The sequence below is a fragment of the Hipposideros armiger genome, unplaced genomic scaffold, assembly GCF_001890085.2.
Source record: "Hipposideros armiger isolate ML-2016 unplaced genomic scaffold, ASM189008v1 scaffold_878, whole genome shotgun sequence".
NCBI lineage: Eukaryota > Metazoa > Chordata > Mammalia > Chiroptera > Hipposideridae > Hipposideros > Hipposideros armiger.
In genome coordinates, this window is record NW_017732228.1 from 57515 (window position 1) to 79279 (window position 21765).

General features: G+C 36.9%; 1 protein-coding gene across 8 annotated transcripts in view; it reads right to left on the minus strand.

The window, feature by feature from the left end:
* The window catches only part of BCL2L13 (BCL2 like 13), a 90524-nt gene that overhangs the window by 48588 nt on the left and 20171 nt on the right, over positions 1–21765 (minus strand). For 4 of the 8 annotated variants that reach the window (XM_019629978.1, XM_019629976.1, XM_019629977.1 and 1 more), the window contains exons 3-5: positions 11995–12102; positions 9528–9684; positions 4739–4808 (exon numbers count right to left, since the gene is read on the minus strand). The exons of 1 other annotated variant lie outside the window; for it this stretch is intronic. In XM_019629978.1, the coding sequence (XP_019485523.1) occupies positions 4739–4808; positions 9528–9684; positions 11995–12102 (335 nt within the window). Of the gene's footprint in view, positions 1–4738; positions 4809–6457; positions 6582–9527; positions 9685–11994; positions 12103–21765 lie in introns of those variants that run through there. 3 more of the 8 variants (XM_019629984.1, XM_019629983.1, XM_019629979.1) reach the window with 3 other exon arrangements.

The window sequence follows — 21765 nt, forward strand, 5'->3', positions numbered from 1 at the left end:
CCCAGCTCCAGGTTGAGCTGTTGTTCACCATCTTAGCTGTAGAGGGCAGTGTCACTGGCCCTCATGTGGGATCTGAACCGGGGCCCTGCTGCTCAGAGCTAATATCCCAAACCAGCTCTTAACCAACGTGCCACTCAGCCGGCCCAAGAGCGTGTGCTCTTAACAACAAGGCTGCTGGATCGACTCCCACATGGGATGGTGGCTATGCCCACCTGCAACTAAGATTGAACACAGCACCTTGAGCTTAGAGGCCACGAGCTGCCGACGGGAAGCCAGATGGCGACTGGTACCCTCCACAACAAAGACTGAAGAACAACAACTTAGCTGGTCCCCTTCCCCAATTCCCCAACACTGTCCCCCCGCCCCAATTCCCCAATAAAATCTTTAAAAAAAAAAAAGTGTTGCAAAGGATGCAAAGAAAAAGGAACCCTCATATACTGCTAGTAGGAATGTAAATTGATACAGCCACTATGGAAAACAGTATGAACATCCCTCAAAAAATTAAGAATTGAGCTACCATATGACCTAGCAATTCCTCTTCTTGGTGTCTACCCCAAAAAATGAAAATATTTATTCGCGAAGATATATGTATCCCTATGTTCACTGCAGCATTATTCACATTAGCCAAAACATGAAACAACCCATGTGCCCTTCAATGGATGACTGGATAAATAAGTATACAATGGGATACTATTCAGTCATTTGCAACAACATAAATGGATCTTAAGAATATCATGCTAAGTTAAATAAGTCAGACAGAAAAGAAAAAGAACCATATGACTTCACTCATGTGGGATATAAAACAGAAAGCCACAAACTAACAAAAAAAACAATCTCATAGACAGAGATAACAATATGGTGGTTACCAAACAGGAAGGGAGTTGTGGGTAGATTAAAGAAGGTAAAGAGGGTCAAATATATGGTAAAGGAAGGAGACTGGACTTTGGGTGGTGAACACACAATACACAGATGATGTATAAAATTGTACACTTGAAGCTCAAACAATGTTATTAACCAATGTTACACCAATAAACTTAATTTTTTTTAAAGTTAATGTATACAAAATATCCACAATAGTCAAATTAATAGAAACAGACAGCATATTAATGGTTGCTTAGGGCTGGGGGTAATAGGGAAATTCGAGGATGATAGTAAGAGGATATGGAGTTCCTTTCCGAGGTGATGAAAATTTTCAAAAATAGATTGTGGTGATGGTTGCATAAATCTGTGAATATTCTAAAAGCCAATGTACTTTAAGTGGTAAATTGTATTGAATTATATTGCAATAAAGCTGTTACAAAATAAAAAAGAACAAAAAAAAAAGAAAAAGGAAAGACTTGAGAGACATATCAACCAAATGCAATGCATGGGCCTTGTTTGGATCTTGATTCAAACAAATCAGCTTAAAAAATAACTTTATGAGACAACTGGGGAAATTTGAATAGTGAGTGGATAATATGATATTAGAATTACAATTAATATTTGATGTGTAATAATGGTATTATCAATTGGTTAACAAAGAGATACCTTATCCTTGGAAACACATACTAATGTGCTTATGAATAAAATGATATAATGTCTAGGATCTACTTCAAAGTAATTTAGGGGGATAGTGGGAAGAATGCGGGGGGAGGGCGGGGAAATAGATGAAACAAGACCTGCCATATACCAGGGTGCCAAAAAAATGCACACACATGAGTTGTATTCATCTTTTGTTATCAGTATATATTGAGCATTACAATTTTAATACAGCTTTTTCCTTTCTTAAAATGTGTATACAGGGCCGGCCGAGTGGTGCGTTGGTTAGGAGTTGGCTTGGGATGCCAGCTCTGGGCAGCAGGGCCCCAGTTCGGATCCCACATGAGGGCCAGTGACGCTGCACCCTCTAAGGCTAAGATGGTGAACAATAGCTCCACCTGGAGCTGGGCTGCCGTGGTCACCAGCAATGGCATAGGCTGCAGCAGAGCTGCAGCGGGCTGCCATGGGTGGTCGGTGGCCAGTGTGAGCAGACAGGGGCCATTGTGAGCAGTAGTCCAGAGGCCGGCGACCGATCTGCCTCACTCAGGAAGAGCGCAATGATAATACCAACATGGGCCAGTGAAGCGACGTCCTCCACAACTAGACTGAAGAACAAAAAGGACAGCAACTCGTCTGTGACCCTCCCCCAATTCCCCAATTAAAAAAAAAAAATGTGTATACATTTTTTGGGCACCCTCTGTATTAATAATTGTTGAAGATGAATGATGGATGCATGGGTTTTGTTATACTATTCTCTGCTTCTGTGTATGCTTGAAGTTTTAATAACACAAAATTTTTAAATATTAGTGATTTAATATTCCACTAAAATTAATCAAGGCAAATAATTCACTTATCTTTGCTATTATTTTTCTAAGGTCTATTTATTATACTATGAACAGCAAGCATGAACAGTCTAGCTGGCTGTTTCTCTTTGGTGGTCATTTTTTTTTTCTATAAGCAGTAAGTACATAGGAAAACACAATGCCAATAAGAGGGGAAAAAAACTTACCTACAATTTTGAGATAACTACTATGTATTATTTAATGTTTTGGCACAATTTCAATTATTTTTCTAAGCATATATATATACTATGTAGTCAACATTAATACATGTACTTTAAAAAAAATCATACAAGTACTATTAATATAGGTTTGTGGCCAGCTTTTTTCCTCTGCTTCTTATTGATATATTTAAAGAGTATCTGACTAAGATGCTTTTACAATCTCTAAACCAATGATTTGATATTCATTTTGCCCCTAACCTGGCATGCTTTGTGGATATTTTTTTCTCTTCTCTCTGATGGATGTTTCACTTGAGACTCATTTACCTGCCAGATAATTCACATAACAATGTTATGCCAGAATTTTGCAAACAGTCATGTAAAATGTAAAATATGACTAACTGCTTCAAATTAGCCAATCTGATTCTGGTTGGGGGCTGGGGGGCAGTGTGGCATATTTCAATTGCCTACCATAAGAGCCAGGTTCTTTTCAGCCCTAAAAGATTCAGAAGGGGAGTAATATTGGATTAAGCAGAGCAAGTAATATATTTCATACTATTTTTACCTATATTAATTTTACATGTTTTATATAATATACTATTTTATAGTATAGACAAACATTCTAATTGTCATGCCTCATTTATTGTATATGAGGTATTCAAGCCACAGCCTTGAAGATCAACAGTTAGCCCTTGGTCCTGATGAGGGGCTAAAAGGAAGCAGGGAATGGAAAAAAGGACGTGTGAAGAGAGAGTGAAGACTGGGGTTTACTCAGGTTTTTTTAAGTTAACCCTAGGATGAGGGGGAGGAAGACATACAAGAGTTAGTTCTAACGGTCAGTAGACAGGAGTGACAGGAACAGAATATAAAACGTGAAGACGGCTAATTAGGTAATATTAGTTACCTAAATATTTGTTATTTGAGGTACTGAGAAATACATCATAACCAAGCTCATTTTATTTATTAAATTTATTTCAAATGTCCATATGAGAGGTGCTTTTTTTCATTCTAAGAAACCAAATGAAACAAACATATTTTAACAAATTATTTACAGCTAAGTAACACAGTAAAACTCCATAATAGTGACTAATTTAGGAACAAGGTCTCGTGTTAAATGTAATATAACATCCAAGCTTTCCTGAGTGCTTACTATGGTAACAATGTGCTACATAAGCACTTACCATATGTCATCAATTCTAGTAAAACTTACAAGGATAGTTATCATCGCCATTTCATATGTGTGAAAATTAAGATTTAGAAAGCTTAATTAACCTGTCCAAAGACATGCACCTAGTCCTTGGCAAAACTGACATTTAAAACAAGTCCAATTAGCTTATGATGCTAATTATTATGCTATAATTTCTCCAAAGCCTGTATTAAGGTAAGCAAAAATAATTTACATCAATTAGGTATATGTAAGATCACATAGTCTAACCATTCTGAGTAAAGGTGACTATTTAGAAAATAATTCTATGAATTTTCTCTCCCCAAGCACTTTATCACTAAGGGCCATACTTCTTCATATTCCTTTAGACTCTGCATTATCGCCTTGATAAGCTGCTAACACAGCCTAAGATAATGGATAAGCAGTATGGTACAGCGGAAAAAATACTGAAGCTGGCATCAGAAGATCTTAGCTCCAGTGTTAATGCCAATATTTACCAGACTAGGGGTACTAGGCAAGTCATTTAACTTTTTTCTCTGATACTCACCTGACCCAACTAAATAAATAACAGAACAAAAGCTAATAAAATCCAATCTGCTTTCTGTAAAGGACAGTTGTGATGATCGAATGAGATGTGACATGAGCTACTTTGTAAAGTCTAAAGCACAAATGGTATTGTTATTCATTTAAGAAAACCAAAGGAAGCTGTCTCCCAAATGAAGCCCTTATTCTTTTGCCCCCAAAAATACTCACATGTAAATAACCATCTGGAGATAAATGGCATGTCTAACACAGAAGTGAAGACATGACGGGAAGTTAAAGACAGGCAGGAAAGAAGAGTGGCATACCGCGGGACACATATTTTGGGGTCAGGCAGAACCTTGTAGCATTAATCAAAAAAACCACTTTAATAAAAAATATGCACTTAACACAACTGGATTTATGCATTAAAAATGAGCTCTAACAGTTTTCTCTTATATGATGCTAGCAATTCCTCCTGTACTTTATCATTAACACACTAAATCTTATAAGAGAAAAGATAATTTGGTTAATACCTTGTTCCAGCCGCTGGCATGAACTGTGGCCTCCAGTGTACATTCCCGATATGCCTGATATGTCATTGGCCTGCAGAGATTTTTTTTAAAAGTCTGTGTCACTAAGCAGGAAAATTCTAAATTTCCAGATGAATAAATACACAGTTACTATTCTACTGTTGAACTTTTTGTGAAAGTAACAAAAATTATCAACATATTGTTTTGCATGAGATGTGCATTTTGTTTCAAGCATTCTCTATAGGCTGAGATGCTTGCTACCAGTTTGGGAAAGCAGTTTACATAACAAGTTAATAATAAATAATAAAACATTTTTTATAATTGCTTGAAACGTATCCAACAGGATTTCTATGTTGTAGGTAAATAAGCACTCAGATTATTAATATGGGATCAAATAATAACAAATAAAAATTATCTCAATAAAATTAAAAGCACAGTTTTAACTTTTTTAAAAGGCAAGAAAAATCTAAAATATTTTAAAATTAAAGAGACATGTCATTGGAAGACTTCAAATTGAGGATATAAGGAGTTGGAATAAACAAGGACAATAAACAAAGCTCTATTTTTAACTTGGAATCTTATGCATAAAATCCTGGAGGACAGACAGACAAGCCTTTCTGATTATTTCCGTGTCAGTTTAGTCATACCAAAGCTCAAATCATTGAGTAAGGTAATGCTCACTCATTAATTTATTGAGGAACTTTTAAGTACTACATTCTAAGTCTTGGTTTCATGTGTAAATTAACAACAACAAAAGTACTGGGTAACCAAGTAACATAAGAAGGCATCAACAGCTTGTACAATAGATTTAATAAAATTTACCCCTCCCTTTGTGGGCAAATTATTAACGTATATGTAAAAAAGAAGAGTCTTATTTTAAAATCCATTCCAAAGGCTTTTTCTGCTCTGACCACTCTGGGGTGGATCTCTTCAATCTGTGAATATAGAAAATTGGTAATAGCTACCCACCATCTGTTATTGGTAGGCTACTGTTCGGTTTTATATTTTTATATATTTATATTTTATATATTTCATGTTATTATTTTACATATTAGGAAACTGAAGCTCAGAAAAGCTAAGAGACTATCTCAAATCCACATAGCTGACGAGCAGCAATGCAGAAATTCACACCCAATTAGATTTGGCTCGAAAGGCTAAACTGCTCTATTTGAACGTAGGATTCTGACACATGTCATGATAATGTCTAGATGCTACATGTGGCTAATGAGCATTTGAGAGGTGGCTAGTGATGTGCTACAAGTGAAATATAGACACCAGATTTCAAAGACTTAGTAAGAAAGAGAGAATGTAAAATATCTCAGTAAGTCTTCATATTGAGTAATGTTAAAACTATAATACTTTGAATATATAAGTTAAATAGAATACATTAAAAATCATAATTTAAATTTTTATGTGGCTGCTAGAAAAATTTAAGTTACATATATGTGACTTGCATTATATCTGTTGGACAGTGCTGGTCTAGATATTTCAGAAAATAATTCTGATGACACAGGTATCGTTCTTTTATACAAGTCAAAATAAAATCAATACTTCAATGATGCTAAGATACCAGGGATGACCTTTTAATAAGATGTTATGTACTCCCTTCTTGATATCATATTCCTATCAAAGTTAGCATTTTTTTAGAAGCCTTGGACTAAATATTAGGTGGTTGTAAAACTTGAACTTCAGCAGATACTGTACAGTCTACCTACCTATATTTTCCCTGAAGTTTACTTGCATCTATCAGTCCCTTTACTTCCTTTCCTGAACTGTTTGCTGCTGCTGTGGGTCACAGTAGTCCTTAGTGGTAGTTTGTCTATCAGGCTAAAAGTACTTTAGCATCCTTCAGAATGAAACATGGTTGGAAACATTATACGTACACACAAATGCACATGAACAATCCAGCAGATTAGAACATTCACAGGAAATATAATACACAGAAAAGTAAATTGCTGGAAAATCAGCCCTTATCTGATGAGCTACTTGAACAGAACAAAGAAGAAAAAGGGAGAGGGGGAGACCTTTTGAACCCACTCCCCTGCAGGAAGAGATGGAGATTAAATTCCCACTTTAACAAAACTGGAGGAGTAGGTGGTATTTCCCACCTTAAAAGATACTGCCAAAAACCTGTATAATACTTATAGTCCATCATCAGATAGTTATTTTCAAGGCATTAATAACAGCACTTAACTTTATAAGTAGATTTCTAATAATCAATCACACATATTTTATTCAAAATTGGCTAAAATCTAATGGAACATATCCTCTTAACTGCTAAAACGGAGTTGATATGTTGAGTTCAATATTCCTTAAAAAATAAAAGACCTCTGGCTTTGCTATTTGCCATTTGAAAGTTACATCAGATACCCTGTAGATTATGTAAAGAAAACATCTTAACATGTGTCTCAACAATAAAAATATTTATCTTTGAGTAGAAGAAAAATACTGAAAATAAACGCAATACTAAAACAGTAAAAAAGTAGATTTCTGAAAAAAATGTATTCAGTGGCCTAACTTTGATATACAACCAGAGGTACCGATTTCAAAAATAATTATATCAATATTCAGGGTTTGGAGAAAAATAACAAAAATATTCATCAAAGACAAGATTTTTAAAAATATAATTTAATTTGCAGTAAGAAGATATCAATTTTTCCTGTACATTATGAGATGGACTCCTAAAACAATCTTTTTTAAAAACTACCGTATTTGCCAGCGTATAAGATGATTTTTTGGCCCTGAAAAATATGCCTCCAAGTGGGGGGTCATCTTATACGCCAGGTACACTTCAGATAGACTGCCCATAGTGCTTGCCCCGTGCCATAGTGGCCTCCCGATGCCCGCCCACTTCATTCCACATACCGTTCAGGCATCAGCAGCGCTGCTGGGTGTATGCTCGGCTGTTATGCGATTTTGCTGTTATGCGATTTTACCACACTCGCAAAATCGCACACACCCAGTATGATAGCGCAAAATCGCGAATCGCGATTTATGTATATGTTTGATTACATACAGCCTTGTGACAGTTTTCCTGCATGTCATAAGCATTTGAATATAAATATAAATGTTGAAATCAAATCTGATATTGTTTTACCTTTTATTTGGTGTGTGGAAGGTGTGCGGAAGAGGGGGTAGTCTTATACGGCGAGTATATAACAAACTCTGTATTTTGAGTGGAAATGTTAGGGGGTCGTCTTATACGCCCAGTCGTCTTATACGCCGGCAAATACGGTATATAATACTGTTCTTCAGGGAGCTTATAATATCAATATTCCAGTAAAGTTAAAATGAACAGATGGATAAATTGAGATAGAGAGTGAAATGGTTTGCTCAAAGCTACAAATAGTGTGTATCAAAATTGGAAACAGAATTTTTTGTCTCATACGTCTCAGTTATTTAACTCCCAGTCCCAACAGCTTTTACAGGTTGTTTGTTTGTTTGTCTGTTTTGACAAAACAGTAAATTTCTTCAATTCTTACATGAAACATCAGTATATAAACTATGTGAAAGTAGAGCTGTTCTGGGTTAGGAAGAGCGAGCAGAGCAGCCCTAACAAGCCTCACCCACTCACCCTGTCCCTCACCCTCCCAGCGGTCTGAAGACTCCAAGAAGACTGAAAGCCCTGTCATACAGATCAATTTCCTATTAAGTTTTATTTCCCTCAAATATATGGTGATGGAAGAAGAACTGACTGGGTGGAGAACATACAACATGATATATTGATGATGTATTACAGAATTGTACACTTGAAACCTATGTAACTTTACTAACAACTGTCACCCCAATCAACTTTAATTAAAAAAAAGGTTTTATTTCTCAACACTAATATTTATTTTTAAACTTTATTTTTAAGATACTCTTCACATTTATTTTAAAATTTTTCTACATATAAGGTTAAGAAAATCCAAATGTGATTTCCATTTCACTGTCTCTGATGTATAAGTTGGATTTTTACATTTGCTCATGTCACCAGAATATGAAAAAACAAATTGAATTCTCCTTAAACCCAGTTGCTTCCATCTAATAAATGAACTTTGCCTAGGTGAAAGTAAGGAATTTACCTTACTACAACAGTAATTTAGCATCTGAATTTTGACCCTTTTATGTGAAAGAACAGTCATCAAACTGTTTTAGATAGTTGTCAATCTTCATTAAAACTAGTATTTTTTCTAACTCATGCCAATTCCTTAATGATTCTCAGCAAAGAATTAGAGGGAATGAATTTTTAAGATTTACAATCAAAGACCTCGTTCTGTTTGATATACTTTCACTATGAGTTCTTGCCTTTCACTTTAACAGTCAGAACCATTGCTGGGAGATACAGTCCCACTACAAGAATTGGCAGTAGTTCCACGGGCAGATGTACAACCCAAGTTTAGCAACACCTGGGATACCTAAAATACAGATATAATGTTAATCCCACATGACAATGCATAAACCCTAGCCACTATATTTGTGTTGGCCACTAGAGAGAATGGTAAAAAAAGTGGTCAGGACAAATAAAATAGCTTGTATTTACAACTCAGTGAAAGTATTTGTTGAAACCTGAGAGCTCAACAAGAAAATACAAATGATCAAATCCTTGTTGGAACAGTTAAATCAGGGATTTTGATGCAAAAGTTATCACTCAAAACACAGATGCTTGGGAAAGCAAAAGAAGAAAAAGCGAAGAAAAGTTAAGTGAGAAAAGTGACATCATTCTGGTAAACAGCCTTAACCGCCCAGTGCTGCACGAGAAGCAGAGACCACCTAGGCAAGCACAGCCCCACAATCAGCACTGGGAACTCACTGGCTCAGGAGCCTTTGTAATGCCGTCTGTAGAGGCTCTTTCAGTTCCTGTGACACTTTCTCTCCAAGATGAGCCAAGCAGTCTTCTACTGAACTTTCTGGGGTAGCAGGGCTGAACACTGGAGAGGTGTGATGGTCAAAGCCTGTGCTGGTGAAGGCTGAAGACCGGGAAAGAAAACCTAATTTAGTAAACACTATCAAAAGTTGTGCCATAAAAGCTCAAGGGATTAAGACACCTACTACCAATAAGCTAAGTGATGCACCACTTAAAAACGTCAGATAATCACTGTGGGATATGAATCTTTCCTGGAACACAAAGCTGGATAGGTCCTAAATTTAGAGATTTTTTTAAAGGAAACATTTTTATGGAAAGTCGTAGTTTTAAGAGCAGAAAAAGACCAAACTGAAATGTTAAAATACACAGATTTTGTATATCACTACAGACCAATTTAGTATAAGAATAATAAATGAGAGGCAACTCCTAGATCTAGCATCCAATCCCTCTCTTAATATTTTGTTTTTAAGATTTTGTTTTTACCTTTATAAATGTGGCACTTCTTAAACAGACTTTAATCAGTTTCTTCTACCTTACAGGATGAGTCAGTCGATTACTATCATTTCCTTTTTAAAATAAACTTTCTAACTCAATAGTCCTGCACACGGATAAAATTTAAAGCTATGAATATTACAAGAGTACGCAAGTTGCACAGAGAAGAATCAGTCATAACCTATTCCCCCCTCAGCTCAAACTACTAGCCTCTCATCTGCTTCCTCACTTCACGTTATACAGACTTAGCCATTCTCTAACTGCAGGAAGAATGGGTAGAATCATTGTTGTTCTAGGGTACAAACAGGATGCAGGGAATAGAATCCCAGTAAAGCAAGAGGCTTGTACCCACTCCCTAGAGTTATCAATAACTTCCATAAAGTATTTATTGCATTAATCTAAGGTTTGCTCCTAGAATGCTGCAAATTTCCTACAAAGTATACTATTTCTTTATAAAGTGCTTGCGTCCAAGAAAGATGCAAATGGTTGCAAATATTTTATTGTCTGAGCAAGCTGGATGGAGGGTGTCCATTATGAGGGTTCAGTGAGGTAAGTGCATTTAAGCCTTTGGTGCATTTTTCTCCTTTTGGCCATTTGCCGATTTTACTATGTATAAGTACTGCTACCAGAAATGGTCGAAGGCTTAAAATAGAACTGGAACTTTAATTAGTTAAAAATGTTGGTAAAGGAAAATAAAAGAGAAGAATAAAATTAGCTTTCTGGACTATTTGTAAATTTCTATTCCTGTTCTTTCTCTAACAGGTAACTGATTTATAAACATGATTTTATAATTTTTCTTGTTAAAAATTATTGGGCAATATATATCCACACAAAAACATGTACAAGAATATTCACAGCAACATTATACACAATAGCCAAAAAGTAGAAACAAGCTAAATGTACACCAACTGATGAGTGGATAAACAGAAGGTGGTCTCCCCACACAATGGAGTATTATTCTACCATGAAAAGGAATGAAGCACTGACACATGCTACCACACGGGTGACCCTTGAAAACACTATGCTAAGCCAGTCATAAAAGACCACGTAGTGTAGGATTCCAGTTATGCGTATGTTCATAATAGACAAATGCATCGAGACAAAAGGCTAATTAGTAGTTGCCCTGGGTCAGGGTGAAGGCAGGGGCTGGTGGGAGTGGATACGGGAAGTGCCTGCTAATGTTTGTAGTGTTTCTTTGGGAGATGTTAAAAATGTTCTAAATTTAGATTGTGGTGATGGTTGCACAATTCTGTGAATATACTAAAACCCCTGATCTGTACACTTTGAATAGGTAAATTTTATGGAATGTGAAATATATCTCAATAAAGCTATTAAAGAAATCATTGGGCAACATGTTCATTCAATGCATCTTGATTTATGGAAGGCAAAACAAGAAATAACCTAAATGCTCCCCTCAATAATAAGGGAATGACTGAATAAATAGTCATTCAATATATGGAATTGCATATAGTTAGTAGAAGGATAACTATTGTGAAAGTTTATAATGTAATGTTAAGTACAAAATATGTGGCTATAAAATTACAGGTACATTACTATTACAACTATCTATAGCATATATGCATGCAAAAATGAAAGCAGTTTACTTACATTTTTCCCATTAATGTTGTTACTAATTATAAAGGTATCAAATACAAATCATACACGTTAAATGGGAAGTACCTTAACATGACTGTTTAGCCTATCACTTAATGCCAGAAAAGGCTGTTGGTTGGGTGCAGCTGGGAAACAGAAACATCCCTCAGGAAAGAAAAAGGATACCTTCTAGTTTCACCCCTACAATCCTAAATGAAGTTGTGTAATGTTGAGAACACTTTACTATAAAAAAAAAAAAAATTAAACCAACAGTAAATCACACCAAAAAGAATCTACTAATTAACTAGAAAAATAAAAATGAACAGACCTTCAGAAATTTCTTTGTCCAAGGATTTTAGCTCTTCTTCAATCTCAGTTTTAACTTTTAATAGAACTTCTTGATCCAGAGATGGTGAAGCTACATCTTGTTGAACTCCTGAAACCAACGAAAAGGTTACCATTGAAAGAGGGAGAGAGATGCTATTAGAATGTAGGTAGTATTTTAACTGTAAGTCAGAAAATAATATCTGAATAAAGGCTTGGGGGCTGGGAGATATCTACAGATGATAAAGCTGAGGCTTGGGCAGGTTATAACACTTGTGGAGAGCCAGTGATTGGAACTCAGGTCATTCTGAATACAAAACCATTAATGCAGGCTGTGTTCTCCTCATCTTCTGATTGGGCGGATAGAAAGGAAATAGCTCAGAAACATTTTTGCCAGGATAGAAAAGGAAACCTGAAAGGTTGTCTAAGTCAGTGATAATGTCTTTTGATATTGACCTTTGTGGTCCCTTAACTTCATATCTTCATGCGAACCGTAGCCCAACAGAAGGCCTATTATCATCAAAAGATTTATATCCTCCAACTAAGAAAACTATGAATATACCAAAAGTACTGGGGGCACAAGAGAGTCTTATACAGTAAGAAGAAAAGGAAGGTCTTGGTCTCTAGCACAGAATGAAGAATGAAGGAGATGAGTCTGAAGGGGGAAATTAGACCAGGTATTTGATAATTTACTAATTTCTCCTGCCTCCAATATTTAGAACAGAACTTCATCATTTCATCTAAAAACCTGAATCCAAATATGACACCCCTCACACCTCCCATTCAGAATGTATTTATGGATACATCTCAAGTACTTTTTCAATTGTTCACATCACCCTTTTCTACCACTCACAAGTTTTACGAAGAGAGGGGTCAGTCATTTATGTCTTACTTTTGCAAGCAAAGAATTCTGAATTCAAAGATAAGCTTATTAATTTAGGCCAAGAAATTGATTATTATAGCATCTCTGGGTCCTTAAAATACCTTTGAAAAATAAAAGGTTAAAATTTCTGTACCTTACAGATTTTCTGGTAGTTTTCAACTTTTAAAATTGACAAAAATAATTTCCATTTAAGCCACATAAAACACGTTCCATCTGAGCTGAGAGCAACCAAAATAAAACTCAGACCCTTAAAAGAATTTTTGGTGGAAAATATAAAATTCCTTGGGTATTTCTAGTTGAAGTGCAACACAAAGGATCCCCGCTCAATGTCTTGATTAACATATATTTTGCCTAACTAGACGTTTCGCTTACCATTCCTTACTACATAAATACCTTAAATGAAACTACATACATGAAAACTTTAAAACATTACATGTAACAGATACAATCCATTATACAAAATTGGAAGATAACATATCCTGGGAAGAAGGTAATCTTTATAAATTCTCATAAAGCATAAAAGTCTACCTTTACAGATACGCTTTTTCTTCTCAATATTTTTCATTGTGGTTAAAATATACATAACATAAAATTTACCATCTTTACCATTTTAAAGTGTATAGTTGGCTGCCGTAAGCTGCCGTGTGTGGCCAGCAGCCAGCGTGAGCGTCTGGCTGCCGGAATGAGCTGCCAAGAGCTGCCGTGAGCAGCCGTTCAGAGGCCGGAGACCGATCTGCCTCACCCAGGAAGAGCGCAATGATAATACCAACATGGGCCAGTGAAGCAATGTCCTCCACAACTAGACTGAAGAACAAATAAGGACAGCAACTTGTCTGTTCCCCTTCCCCGATTACACAATGCTGTTCCCCTCTCCCAATTCCCCAATAAAATCTTTAAAAAATAATAAAATAAAATAAAGTGTATAGTTCAGTAGTACTAAATACATTAAATATTGTGGTACCAGCACCACCATCCATTTCCAGAACTCTTCAGCTTGTAAAACTGAAACACTGTACCCATTAAACACTAAACTAACCCTCATTCCCTCCTTCATCTCCAGCCCCACTCTATTTTCTGTCTCTATGATTTGGATGACTCTAAGTACTTTATATAAGTGGAATCATACACTATTTCTGTTTTGGAGACTTGCTTATTTCACTTACAGATAGACTTTTAATAAATCTCAAGTACTGTTTATTAATTACAGGTTTTCCCTTTAGATGTAATTTATAGTTTTCAATAGTTCTTCAACAGCACTGATTAATATGTCTATACTATGTAAAGTTACCCCTAGAATGTATTGTGACATTAAAACAAGGCAAACACACACTGGTAAATTAATTTAAAGTCAATCTAATTTCTTTCAATGAAATTATCTTTCTCCCTTCTGGCTTCCTGGAAGGAAGCTCAGTAAAGTGTAAGATAAGCTTTGGGGTCAAGCATTCCAGCTCATCACTACATGTGACCTTGAGCAAGAAAAATAATCTTCTTGAGCCTTTCCTCTTATGTAAAATGGGAAAAGAATACCACAAAGAGATGTTGTCAAGGGTAATGAGATAAATAAGTTAAGTCCCACCACATCAAAAATGCTCAGTAGAAGGGCCAGCCGAGTGGCTCAGTTGGTTAAGAGCTCGCGCAAGACTGCGAGCTCTGAGCAACAGCAGTTCGATGCCCAGCCCAAGCTGAGCAGCTGCTGAGCTGCCAACAGGTGGCAGGATGGCTCAGCTTAAAAAAAAAAAGAAAAAATAGTACGGCTTCCTAGAAATAAGCATACCTCCACTATTTTTTGTGGCTTTGCCTCGGATCCAAATTCACTGCTCCATGCTAGTACAGGACCTTATCGACTGCGTATCTGTGATCTATTATCCCATTATAGAATTGTATTGTTTCCCTATTCTGATTTATTAGAATATTTTTATTTATTTTATTTATTTAGATTTTCCATTAAATATTATTATAAGCCACATTAAATTATACATGGTAAGGAATTCTTAAAATTCATTTCTGTTTCTACCCAATATGAATTCACTGCCAACTTCTTCACTAACAAAAAAGACATATTATGCTACATTTCTACCTAACCTAGACTGCCCTTCCTTTTCCTGATTATTCAAATTCTGTCCACACTACAAGGACCAATTTAAGTCTCTCTATTTCTCCATAATATCTTCTCAAATTACTTCTATATCACTGACATTTGAACATTTATATCACTTAGTCTGTGCCACATAGTTTAACACTTAAACATGTACTATCTTATATTGTTCAATGATTATATAGTTTATTATCATTATTCTAACCAGATTACAAACATTTGAGATACTTGATAGTGACAACTATCACTGTCACGAAGATTCAAAGGATTATAATGTATAGAAATACATGTAGAGATGACAACCCTGCTGTGGAGAAAGGACACTTAAAAAAAAAGACAGTAGGGCTGGCCAAGTGGCTCAGCTGGTTAAGAGTTGGCTTAAGAGTGCAACTCCGGGCCGGCCAAGTGGCGCGTTGGTTAAGAACTGGCTTGGGATGCCAGAGGACCCCGGTTCGGTCCCACATATGAGGGCCAGTGACACTGCCCTCTACAGCTAAGATGCTGAACAACAGCTCAACCTGGAACTGGGCTGCCGTGGGTCGCCAGTAACGGCGTAGGCTGCAGTCCCCTGCTGCAGTGGGCTGCCATAAGCTACCGTGTGTAGCTACCATGTGTAGCAAGAGCGGCCAGCAGCCGCCGTGAGCAGCCGTCCAGAGGCTGGCGACTGATCTGCCTTGCCCAGGAAGAGCGCAATGATGGTGCCAGCTTGGGCCAGTGAAGCAACATCCTCCACAACTAGACTGAAGAACAAAACAACAGCAACTTGTCTGTTCCCCTCCACAACTAGACTGAAGAACAAAATGACAGCAACTTGTCTGTTTCCCTTCCCCCGATTCCCCAGCGCTGTTCCCCTCCCCCAATTCCCCAATAAAATCTTAAAAAAAAAAAAAAAAGAACGCAAGCTCTGAGCAACAGGGCCTCCGGTTCAATTCCCACATGAGCCAGTGATGCTGTGCCCGAGCTGAGCTGTCGCTGAGCTGCCAAAAGGTAGCAGGATGGCTCAGCTGATGTAACAACAAGACTGCCTGTTCAATGGAGGGCTGTGCCCACCCGCAACTAAGACAGAGCTCGGCACCTTGAGCTGAGCTGCTGCCCGGATGGCTCAGTGGACAGAGCGTGAGCTCCTAACAACAAGGCTGGTTCGACTCCCACATGGGATGGCGGCTATGCCCACCCGCAACTAAGATTGAACACAGCACCTGGAGCTTAGAGGTCACGAGCTGCTGTCTGCCAGCCAGATGGCGACTGCACCCTCCACAACAAAGACTAAAGAACAAACACTTGGCTGGTCCCCTCCCCCAATTCCCCAATAAAAAACTTTTAAAAAAAAGACAATAAAAGTTATACACAAATTCAGCAGAATAAAAAAAATGTCATCAGTATATTTTGAGGAAAGCTCAAATGACAAGTTAAAAGAAATTAAATAAGAATTAATTTTACATAAGAAAATAAGAGTACAGACCATCCATGTACATAGAACAGTAACTAGAGCATTTATGGTGATGGAATTGTGATGGAGAATATTGAGAATGGGTAATTACAAAAAAAAGACCTCAACTGTTATCTCCATGCTTATGAGAGTTTTAATCAATGAATGTCTGAATCATAGAATTTTAAATTTGGAAAGGTCTATAAAGTAAAGGCTGTCTAGTCCATCCTCCTCATTATATGAAGAATATGGGACTTGGAGATTTTAAATGACTTGCCTAGGCTCAAATAAATCACCCAGAAACATGATTAAAAAGTAGATTATCTAGTAAGTAAAATTATTACTGAATTCCAGAACATGTGATTACAATTTTTGATGAGTGGTGAAAAATAAGGAATACATGAATGTCTTATCTGCCATCTTCCTCTTTTTGGGAAATCTATATACCTAAAACATATACACACCCACATACCCAATGACACTGCCACCAATACCACCACCATGACACAAAGTAAATGACAATAATGTCTTGTTTACTATGTGTCTCACAACACGAGATTAAAAAAAAGCAGCTGATTAAAGGAGTGACTATTCTCATGAGACTAAAGTGATGCTGATTATACACGACAAATTGTCACAGTTGATGATAAGCCATGTGGAAAACCTAAACCAGAAAAAGTCTACCGCTGTCAGGGCACAAAAGGCTATTTATTTAGCTAACCAATGACACAGACAGATTCAGTGATTTTCATTTAATCGAAGCCCCCATCCCCAACTTTCAAAAACATAGAGCTACACAGTAGCAGCAATGCAGTATAAATTCTGCACTATAAACCCAGAGAAAAATATTTCAAAGACAAACAGACTATAGCACACTAAATCCCACCCATCTTATTGTCAAATGAAGAGTCAGGTGAGTCAGCAATCAACAAACTGCAGCCCTGAAATACACTCAGTATTTCAAAGTGAATATCAGATTAATAATTACCGAGAGAATATACTTAAAATGATTCCTGGGTCCCAGCATGGAGCATCTAGTTCAGAAGGTCTGTGGTAGGGCTCCATGGTCTTTGTTTTAATAAGTATTCAGGCAATTCGCCTTGACAAATACTGCTCTAGACAACCCAAACAATTATAATCAAATTAAAAACATCTACTAAACATATAGATAACATGGTTCAATTATTCACTCAATAGCAAAAACAAATACCTCAAAAGATACCATACTGAACCAGTAAATAAGAAATCAGATTTTAAAAAAACAAACAAACAAACAAAAAATTCCAAAGTTGCCAATCATGATGGTGGTTTTCAGGTTCCTGTGTTACCACACCCTCCAGGCTGTAGACTGGGAGAATAACTTGAGGGCAGACTCAAAACTTGAGGGCAGACTCGAAGGAGAAGAATGCAGAGAAAACCTACCATGCACTCAACTCAAAGTCTGGTTTCATAGTGGATAGAATCAAACATCTCCTGTTCCTGATAGAAAGGCTGAGGGATGAAAGAAACAGTACACATCTCCAGAAATTAAGAATTGTGAATCATAATCTGGGATGGGGGTGTAAGAATCTGTCTTGAAAAGTTGCTCAGAGATAGCAATACTCCCCAAATTGATCTAAAGATTAAATGCAATCCCTATCAAAGTTCCAACTGCCTTTTTCCAGAAATGGACAAGACACTCCTAAAATTCATATAGAATTGCAAGAGACAAAGAATAGGCAAAGCATTTTTTAAAAAGAACAAAGTTGAAGGACTCACACTTCACAATTTTAAAACTTACTACAAAGTTATAGTAATCAAGAGAGTATGGTAATAGTACAGAAACATACAGACTGATGAAATCCAATTGAAAGGCCAGAAATAAATCCATACATTTAAGGTCAATTGATTTTTGAGACGGGTACCAAGGCCATTCAATGGGGGAAGAATAGCCTTTTCAACAAATGGTGCTGAGACAACTAGATATTCCCATGCAATAGAATGACTCTGGACCTGTACTTCACATCATACACAAAAATTAATTCAAAATAGGTCAAAGATATAAATTTAGGAGCTAAAACTATAAAACTCTTAGAAAGATACATAAGTAAAAATGTACATGACCCTGGATTAGGCAACAGTTTCTTAGTTATGACACCAAAAGCATAAAAAATCAAAAACATAGATAAATTGGACTTCATAAAAACTAAAAACTTTGTATGCCAAAGGAAACTACCAATACAGTGAAAACACAAACCACAGAATGGAAGACAATATCTAGAAATCATATGTCTGGAAAGGGTCTGATATCCAGAACATATGATAAAGTCTTATAATTCAACAATAGAAAGATGAATAACCCAATTTTTAAAAATGGGCAAAGGATGGCTGTTGGTTAAGAGCTCGCTCAAGAGTTTGAGCTCTGAGCAACAGCGGTTCGAGTCCAGCCCGAGCTGAGCAGCAGCTGAGCTGCCAACAGGTAGCAGGATGGCTCAGCTAAAAAAAATAAATAAATAAATAAAAATGGGCAAAGGATATGAATACATATTTCTCCAAAAATATACAAATGGCCAATAAGCACCTGAAAAGATGTTCAACATCATTAGCCACTAGGGCAATGCAAATTAAAACCACAATGCAGGCTGGCTGAGAATTGAAAGCAGAGACTTTGACAGATATTTGTACACCAGTATCTATAGCAACATTATTCACAATACCCGAAAGGTAGAAATAACCCAAATGTCCATTAACAGGTGAATGGATAGGGGCCGGCTAAGTGGCTCAGTTGGTTAAGAGCGTGAGCTCTGAGCAACAGGGCCGCCAGTTTAATTCCCACGTGGGCCAGTGACACTGTCCAGCTACCAACAGGTAGCAGGATGGCTCAGATAGTGAGAGCATGTGCTCCTAACAACACACAGTTGCCAGTTCGACTCCTGCATGAGATGTGGGCTACGACCACCCGCAACTAAGATTGAACACGGCACCTTGAGTTGATAGGCCATGAGCTGCCATCAAGCGGCCAGATGGCGACTGGACTTGGAGCTGAGCTAGCTGCACCCTACACAACTAAGGTTTAATGACAACAACTTGGCTGTTCCCCTTCGCCAATTTCCCAATAAAATCTTTAAAAAAAAAAAATAGATGAATGGATAAACAAAATGTGGTATATGCATACAATGTAATATTACTCACCTTTGGAAAAAATGAAATTCTGATATATGCTACAATATGGATGAACCTTCAAAACATGCTAAGCAAAGTAAGGCAGACACAAAAGGACAAATATTATATAATTCCACTCAAATGAGGTGCTTGGAATAGTCAAATTCATAGGGGAAAAACATAGAATAGTGGTTGCCTGAGGCTAGAGGAGGAAGAAAAAATGGGGAGTTACTGTTTAACAGTTGAACAAATATCAAACTAGTATCACAACTACATGTATCTGACAGTCATGTTACTAATTACCAGACATAAAATTTCCTTCCTAACCTGAGAAAGAAATGTCTTATTAAATCCATATTAATTGCTGTAGCATCAAGGCTCTCTATATTAATACTTACGATATATGCAAAGTTGAGCATAACAAGTTATTATTTGGCATCAAATATGGAAGTCAGTTAAACTTCTATTCAAAATATATAATTCTGAACAAGGCTGACTACATTCAGCACAAACTAACAGTCTAGAAGAGAAAAGTGTAGTTAACTATGGAAAAGTCTGTATACATATGACTCACGTAGGAAAAAATGAAAGACATTTAATGTGACAGACATCTTGAGTCATAAATATGGTCACCTCCTTTAGACTCTTCTTCTCAGACTTATTGCTTCATGAACTCGAAACCAAACCTACCCACATTACAACAATGAATGCTATGCAGATCCTATTTACAATAGCATGGCATAAGAGTGAGTTCTATACCACATTTTAGATAACAAATAGGATAGACAGCAAGACAGCAATAAGAACCTAATTTTTCCCTCTAAGAAGTTAGCCTACACATTTTGTATTTATGTGTAAATATTTTACACTTGGGCTTACAAAAAAACAATATGAGGATAACAACCAAATTTCAAAAACAAACAAACAAAAATGCCAAAGCAGGTAAACTCCTCAGAGTCTACAATGTTCAGGTGGAAAAAAAAAATTCTATGCTCAAGCAGCAAAAATAATTGATCTATTCAATCTATATATAAGGTCCTTCCAAATTTAGTAAGTAACAGGTTGAAAGGGCCTGGTTTTTGTGTGCATGGAGTCTGTGACAGTATGTTACTGAGAAACAAATTAGTAGGATTTGGATAGGTGGAGAAGTATGTATTAGGATAACAAACTTGTCCCCATTTGCTCAGGATTTCCCCAGTTTTACTCAATCCTGGGCAAACTGGACAGTTAGTTAGTCACCCTACATGTATATTTGGGAGATGTGTTAATTAGGATAAGCTAATCTATGCTGCAGTAATAAATACGATGTGATCAAATAATACAGTGGAGGCTTAAACAAAATTTATTACAGTAAAAGACACATTGCCACTAATTCCCCTAAAATACCCACACACACACACTTCGAACACACTTATTTCACCATTCTTGCCACTTTCTGAAGCAGTTCTGGAAGTCCTCTTTCGTGAGTGTCTTTAGTTGCACAGTCATGGCTGCCTCAATGTTCTGAATCATTTTGACTTTGGGGAAGAGCCAGAAGTCACACAGTACCAGAGCCAGTGAATAAGGTAGAAGAGGACACACCGTAATGTTTTTATGTGACAGAAAATACCATGCACCAGAAGAGATGTGTGACATGGAGTGTTGTCATGATGGAGGATGATTTACAGCACTTTAAAACACACCTTCTCTCAACCATAGCTCACACCCAACTGCACCGAACGAATTAAAATTTGTCACACACTATTGCTAAGGTTCGACGCACTGCTTCCCATATTAAAGATCCTTGCCTTTCTGTTGGATGGCGCTCGGCAGCAGCATTCACTGTATTTTGTGATCAAAACAGAAAGGCTCCGTGTCACACATCGTTTCTGGTATATGGCAATTTCTGTCAAATTAAAACATTATGCTGTGTCCTCATCCACCTTATTCACCAGATCTGGTACCGTGTGACTTCTGGCTCTTCCCCAAAGTCAAAATGATTCAGGACATCGAGGCAGCCATGACAGTGCAACTAAAGACACTCATGAAAGAGGAATTCCAGAACTGCTTCAGAAAGTAGCAAGAACGATGGGATGTGTTCAAAGCGACGGGAAGTATTTTGAGGGGGATTAACGGCAATGTGTCTTTTACTGTAATAATTTTTATTTTTTAAAGATTTTATTGGGGAATTGGGGGGATGGGAACAGTGCTGGGGAATTGGGGGAAGGGGAACAGACAAGTTGCTGTC